Genomic DNA, 7,401 nt, shown 5'->3' on the forward strand with positions numbered 1-7,401 from the left:
CACAGTATGAAACAGCTCACAATACGAGAGAAGAGAAAAATCGAGCAAGACGGGAACGTGATAAAGCTCAACGAGGTATGATAACACCCAAGCAGAGGGAGGAGATTAATGCCCGTAGAAGAGCCAGCATCACGCCGCAGCAGAGGGAGGAGATTAATGCCCGTAAAAGAGCCAGCATCACGCCGCAGCAGAGGGAGGCAAGAAATGCACGTAGAAGAGCCAGCATTACAGCCAAGAAGAGGGAGGAGATAAAGACCCATAGGAGAGCTTCTAATGCCCGTAGAAATCTTACACCCCAGCAGAAGGACGAGATTAATGCATGTAAGAGAGAGCAGAGGGAGGAGAGCAATGCACATAGAACAAACAACAGGAAAAATAAGACGTTTGAAGAGAGGAATGCTCAACAGAGGGCTACCAGGAAAAAACTTTCAGTTCAAGATAGGCAAGGCATAAATTCACAGCGAAAAGCACACAGGCAGACAATACCAGCCGGGGAGAGATAGGCACAGCTAGCACGACGTAATGAAACATTTGCAACCAAGAGGAAAATGCCATGTGCCCAGTCCATCGCAATGCCCTGCCCTGATACAGCTGAAGCCAACCACATATCAAGCACACAAGCATCCATTGTTAAAGAGACATGTGCTTCTTCACTAGCAAGCCCGTCATCCAGCACGCCATCATTCACCATCAGAACCGACGGTAGTAATCAAATTAGTGGCACACTTCTTATGCCCAGATATTCTGTTTTGTTAAGCTCGATCACATTGCAGGTGACAAGGAAACCTTCCTCAGGGATATCATGGACAAAGACGTCTCCTCCGATGAACTTGATGGATGATGAGTACTACATGTTTGCCGGAGAATGTATGCCCCAACCTTCAAATCTCACCGATTTATATTATAAGATAATGTGTTGTTCTCTTATAAGAATGTCTATCTCAATACCTACAGGTTCCACAGACATGGACATTGACGGACCAGCGGATGCAGCTCTGACAGGCGATGGCATCGACCCATTCGACTTCGTCTACTCAAATATCCCAGACAGCACCCATATCCTGAAACACGCTGCGAACTGCGATCACTGCAAGGCCCAGAAGTTTGAGTATGAGAGCAAAGGATTCTGTTGTCGGAATGGGCAGATAGAGCTGGCAGACCCAGATCCAGAGCCCATCCCAGAGCTTATGAGGCTATGGTCCGCGCTGATGCGGATTCACGTCATTTTCGAGATAGCATTAGGTTCTTCAACGGTCACTTCTCCTTCACAACCCTTGGCGTCAGCCTTGACGGCAACTACACAAACATGACGTCTGGGGTGTACACGTCTCGGGCGCACGGAACAATATACCATGATGTGCATTCTTTCGGGGCTGGTTCAAAACCTGAACATCTACAGCTCTACTTCTATACCAGTCTAAGCCATCGCAGTGAGGCTACCAAGAACCTGGACCAAGATGTCGTCAAAAAGGTGGCAAAATCATGAGATGTAACCCCTACTCCATGACGTTTAGGAATCTAGGCACCCATGCGGGCAGCCTCGCGGAGTACCGCATCGACCTAAACACCGACAAGAAGCTGGATCAACGGACATACAACACTCCTATTGCATCAGAAGTGGCGGCTATCTGGGTGGAGGGCACCGACCTGGCGAGGAGGTTCGAACGCAGCATCATTTTGTACTGAGACAACGATGAAAGATACAACATACAGGTTACACATGGCTGCTACGACCCGCTCTCATACCCCCTCTTCTTCCCAAAGGGACAGCTCGGGTGGCATCCCAACATCCCGAAACGAGGCGTGCTTTGGGAGTTAGCACAACGGTCAAGGGACGACGACGATTCAGGTTGGCCTTTCCGAGATGATTTAGCATTTCAATTTCTATACCATTATGATACATTTCTAACTCTCCTCCCACCTTGCTTTTCAGAAGAGACAGGTAACCGTCTGTGCATATCTGTTAGGGACTACTACTGCTACAGGTTACAGACGCGTCCTGCGATATTCAACCCGATACTACACGGAGCACGCTTGTTCCAGCAATACGCAGTCGACATGTACATAAAGATCGAGGGCACCAGGTTGAACTGGTTCCGAGAACACCAGCCACAGATTCGAGCTGACCTATACAAAGGTGTCGTTGATAGCATCGCGGCAGGGGAGACTCGAGCGAGTGAGGTTGGTAAAAGGATAGTGCTCCCATGGTCATTCCAAGGAGGGGACAGATGTATGAAGAGAAGGCACATGGACGCAATGGGCTTGGTGCAGAAGTACGGCAAGCCGGACATCTTCCTAACGATGACCTACAACCCCAATTGGGATGAGATCATCAACGAGCTGTTCCCCGGCCAGACACCTCAGGACCGACCGGACCTCGCCGTACGGGTATTCAGAGCTAAGCTTGAAGCCATGAAAGACATGCTTTTCAAAGAACACATACTCGGCGTTGTCATAGCATATGTTTACGTGGTCGAGTTCTAGAAGAGAGGCCTCCGACATGCCCACTTCCTGCTTATCATGGATTCTAAATACAAGCTCAAGGTGCCGGAGCAATATGACCGCCTAATCTCAGCCGAGCTCCCAGACAAGCACAAGTACCCGGAACTTTATGCCATGGTCGTCAAGCACATGATGCACGGCCCGTGTGGTGTTCTTAAGCCAAACAACGTATGCATGAAGGACGGGTTGTGTAAGAACCTATACCTGAGGCCATTCAATAGTACCACCATCCAAGGGAAGGATTCTTATCCTGTATATCATCGACGGGATAATGGTCGCAACGCTCATGTCCGAGGTAGACGCTGGATAACAGATGGGTCGTGCCGTACAACCCTTACCTCCTCTGTATGTTCAACTGCCACATTAACGTCGAGGTGTGCTCCAGCAGCAAGGTAGTCAAATATATTTACAAGTACATCTACAAGGGAGGAGACCGAACGTCGATGCATTTTTAGTATCCTGACAGCGACAGAAACATCGACGAGATCAAGAGATATATTGACGCGAGGTGGGTTACTCCACCAGAAGCTTTGTGGAGGATCCTTGGCTTCAACCTGTACGATAACTCGCCGTCAGTCCTATAGCTGCCGCTTCATCTTCCGGGTATGCATATGGTATCGTTCAACGCAAAGGAGGATCTTAGAGACGTAGTCGAGCAGGAGAAGGCATCAAAATCAATGCTCACGGAGTATTTTGAGGCCAAACAAACAGACGAGTGTGCAAGAACCATACTATACAAGGATTTTCCAGAATGGTTTACATGGCAGGCGAGAGATAAGTATTGGAAGGAAAGGAAAAAACAGCCCCAAGTAGGCTGAATTGTGTCAGCCCATCCTACGGAGGGAGGTAGGTATTATCTAAGGGTACTGCTTAACCATGTTGCAGGCTGTACTTCATTCGAAGACATGCAAACGGTTGACGTCGTCCTATGTGAAACACTTCGGGAGGCTGCCGAAAAAAGGGGTCTTATCGAGGCCGACAACGCACTCGACGAGTGCCTAACGGAGGCAGAGCAATTCGCGATGCCATCGTCGCTCCGAAGGCTCTTCGCAACAATATTGGTATTCTGCGAGCCCGGAGATCCGCGCGGTCTCTGGGATAGGCACCTTGAGGGAATGTCAGAAGACTACAGACAGTACATCACTAGCCCAATCACGGTGGAGCAGAAGGTGTTGCTTGACATCAGAAAAATGTTGCAGTCCATGGGCAAAGAAACAACGTCATTCCCTCTTCCGAAAATGGACGAAACATATGACGACACTGGCGGCGAGGCTAGGGAGATCATCGAGGAGTCAGCATCGCGGTCGACATTGAGGACGCTTCTTTGGCGTCCTCCATTAACCCTGAGCAGAGGTCTGCATACGACGAGATACTTGCGGCTGTTGACAGCGGCACTGGAGGAGTGTTTTTTGTCGACGGGCCAGGAGGCACCGGGAAGACATTCCTATACAGGGCCTTGCTCGCTAAGATCAGAGGTGAGGAGAAGATAGCAGTGGCTACGACAACAGCGGGTATCGCTGCTTCAATCATGCCAGGAGGCAGTACCGCCCACTCAAGGTTCAAGATACCCCTTAACATAGTAGATGGCGCGTCTTGCAACTTCACAAAACAGAGTGGGATGGCCAAGCTGTTGAGGATGGCTTCGCATATAATATGGGATGAGGCCACAATGACCAAGCATCAGGCGATCGAGGCACTGGACAATAGCATGCGCGACATCATGGGTCGACGAGACCGTCCGTTCGGGGGAAAGACCGTCGTGTTCGGCGGAGACTTCAGGCAGGTGCTTTCAGTTGTGAGGAAGGGCACACGGGGTCAAATAATTGACGCGAGTCTACGCAGTTCATACCTATCGGAGAAGATGCGCCATCTCAAGCTCGTGACAAACATGAGGGCGCATAGCGACCCATGGTTTGCAGACTTCTTACTGCGTGTCGGCAATGGCACTGAGGAGGCTGATGGAGAAGGAAACATACGGCTTCCAAAAGACGTGTGTGTGCCGTCTACTGACAAGGAGAGTGACATAGAGAGGTTGATAGACCATGTGTTCCCAGATTTGAACACCAGCATGGCTAACCCGAACTATATTACTTCTAGAGCTATCCTCACGACGAAGAATGACAACGTCGACAATATAAACATGCGAATCATAGAGCGTTTCAATGGAGAGGAAATTATCTACCATAGCTTCGACAGTGCGGAGGATGATCCACACGGTTACTACCCTCCCGAGTTCTTGAACACGCTTACCCCGAATGGGCTGCCTCCGCACGTTCTCAAATTGAAGATCAACTGCCCTGTTATACTGCTAAGGAACATTGACCCGGCTAACGGATTGTGTAACGGCACGAGGCTCATAGTACGTGGACTCCAGAAAATGCAATTGATGCTGAGATCGTGCTAGGACAGCAAGCTGGGAAGAGGGTTTTCCTTCCTCGGATTCCGCTCTGCCCATCCGATGATGAAATGTTAACCTTCCATTTCAAGACGAAGTAGTTCCCGATTAGGCTGAGCTTCGCAATGACGATCAACAAGGCTCAAGGCCAGACAATCCCAATTGTCGGCGTGTACCTACCGGAACCGGTGTTCTCCCACGGCCAGTTGTACGTGGCCTTGTCAAGGGCAACAGCTAGAAGGAACATAAAAATCCTCACCGCGAAGAATGATGATGAGAATGCAAAAAAATCAAAGCCAAGGCAACCAAAGAAACAAAAGACATCCTTGGTGTTTACCACAAAGAACATTGTGTACAAAGAATTCCTCAACGCATGATGGCCCTTGATTTTTGCGTGCAACTTTATCATTAAGTATTTAAGACATTTACCAGATAATGTTTCTCATATTCTAAAATAGATTTAAAGCCAACACCCTATGTTGATTTACGAATTTGCCAAGATTTATACCTATTTTTCTTCTGAGGAAATTAGTTTGTGAAATTATTCCATATAGAACATGAGGGGCTGCATAAGAATTAGCAGCCGTTTTCTGATTTGGTTTGCTCCTTATGCTTCTAATGATATTTTTTATGGCCTTTGTAAGCTTGATAGTTGGGAAGGTTTGGCCTATAAATTGGGTTGCATGGGAGACTAAAGTACTTCATCCGATCCATAAAAGTGTCGACCACTTAGTATAAAATTTGTAACGCATATGATTAATTTTAATAAAATCTAGAAATTTAGATGTAATATTATATATTAATTAAATAATTTAATATGAATAAACTCATTTGATAGACGCTATATGCAAAAACGGCAGCTCACAATGTATGTGGCCACGCATGCGTGGGCCATCGCAACGCACGGGTATTTCCACTACGGCATGATGTATGTGATTACAATGTCAATGGTGTGTATGTCGGCTCGACATTGTTTACATTCAGCGAAGACTGAAGAAGAATATGAGCACCGGTAACAGGAAGGAAGAAGCAGAGATCATTCTTATTCCTTTTGTTGACGAAAACTTTTCATTTTAAAGAAGTGATACATGTGTAAGGGACGGCTCACACTTACACGCATTTGCTCTGTTCTACGGGCAGCCACAGGACTCTCGTGCCATGTGCATCAATGCATCATCAGGGTTTCATACATTGGAGCAAGACCATGGTCCATGGATCCTAAAAAGTGTACCACTAGATTTAGTTACACGCAGCTAAACTTCTAATATATGAATATATCAATTTACACAAATTCAAGTTCCTCAGGAGAACCCCAAATCTCATATTATTTTTTTACTTATGATCTTAGCAAACGCATGACGATTAACTCGCGGAGGCTGCGCTGACCTGTTGGTCCTAACGCTTCTTGGAGTCGATGTACTCCTGGAGCGCCTCCATCTGCTCCCTCGTCGGCGGCTGATCGTTGTTCTTGATGGACCGGTGCACGTCTTATGTCGTCACCCCGAAGAACGCGAGCCTGCAGATACCAAACCAAGAGAATACACCTCGTGTCACCATCGAGGAGGGAGGGAAAAGCAAACGGGTAAGAACAACACGGTAGCACCGGCGACGGCGGACGGTGGCGACTTACCCTGCGGCGAAGAGCGCAACCTGCCTAGGGGAGACGTGCTTGCCCAATGGCCTCATCTTGCTCGTGTCGGTACAGCCCGTAACAAGCGGAAGCTCGATACTTGTAAGAAGCCCATGGGCTGAGCTAAACCTGGATAGTGGGCTAATGGGCTGGTAGTCACTATTTATAGGCTTTCTTCTATAACTTGTCTCATTTCTACGGCAGTTAAATTTTGGGAGTTGCGTTGCTTAACCGCGTGCTGCTGCTGTCTTCGATGCTTGCACCGGCAGCAGTCGTCGCCTCCCGTCATGTGCTTGAGCTCCTAAACTGGATATCATGCGTTGATGGCGAACGACGGCCACCGGCTACTTCAACTGTTCACGATGTCCTGCCATGCCACAACCATAGATCATTTGAAATGTTCAGTAAATGACTCGATGTTGATCAGAGGAGGTAGAGCAAATAGGAAATCAATAGCCGAAAGAGTATTGTTTTTAAAAAAATAACTAGAAAAGGAAACGGTATGGGGTAGATGCTATGCGTAACGGATGAAAAAACATGTCTAGCAAGCACATCTGGCTTCCTACATCCACGTTGCCGAATCCATACCTGCGCCAACAGCCGTCGGACAGCGGTAGCTGCCTCACAACAAAAACATCAACCGAAAGCCGATCTACCATCGATGCACCCAAATCCACTACCACGACCGCAAATCGGACACATGAAGTCGAACAACTCTCGCTCCTGGACTCCCAGTCGGCATAATCAGCAATAACACCAGAAACAACACAACAGAATAAGAAAGATTTCGTGTTGAACATCCAAGGAAAAAGTCGTGACGTGTGCGTTGGGCCGTGGCAGCGCACGGGCATTTTCACTAGTTGTCTTAAATTTG

The 7,401-nt window shown here is 48.0% G+C and overlaps 1 protein-coding gene across 1 annotated transcript; it reads left to right on the forward strand.

The window, feature by feature from the left end:
• The first annotated feature begins 2,520 nt into the window (after positions 1 to 2,520).
• LOC100843691 (ATP-dependent DNA helicase PIF1-like) lies at positions 2,521 to 4,906 on the forward strand. The gene is made up of 3 exons (XM_010240822.1): positions 2,521 to 2,797; positions 3,388 to 3,671; positions 3,779 to 4,906. The coding sequence occupies exons 1-3, from the start codon at positions 2,521 to 2,523 to the stop codon at positions 4,904 to 4,906; spliced, it is 1,689 nt and encodes a 562-aa protein (XP_010239124.1).
• The last annotated feature ends 2,495 nt before the right edge of the window (positions 4,907 to 7,401 follow it).

Source organism: Brachypodium distachyon, chromosome 4 (genome assembly GCF_000005505.3).
Source record: "Brachypodium distachyon strain Bd21 chromosome 4, Brachypodium_distachyon_v3.0, whole genome shotgun sequence".
Lineage (NCBI taxonomy): Eukaryota > Viridiplantae > Streptophyta > Magnoliopsida > Poales > Poaceae > Brachypodium > Brachypodium distachyon.

What these genes read in the sequence shown, in the direction of transcription:
- LOC100843691 (XM_010240822.1), top strand. Translation starts at nt 2,521, where the DNA reads ATGGATTCTAAATACAAGCTCAAGGTGCCGGAGCAATATGACCGCCTA. An exon ending in TCGCAACGCTCATGTCCGAG is followed by an intron (nt 2,798 to 3,387) that starts GTAGACGCTGGA and finishes ACCATGTTGCAG; the next exon opens with GCTGTACTTCATTCGAAGAC. An exon ending in CAATCACGGTGGAGCAGAAG is followed by an intron (nt 3,672 to 3,778) that starts GTGTTGCTTGAC and finishes CGGCGAGGCTAG; the next exon opens with GGAGATCATCGAGGAGTCAG.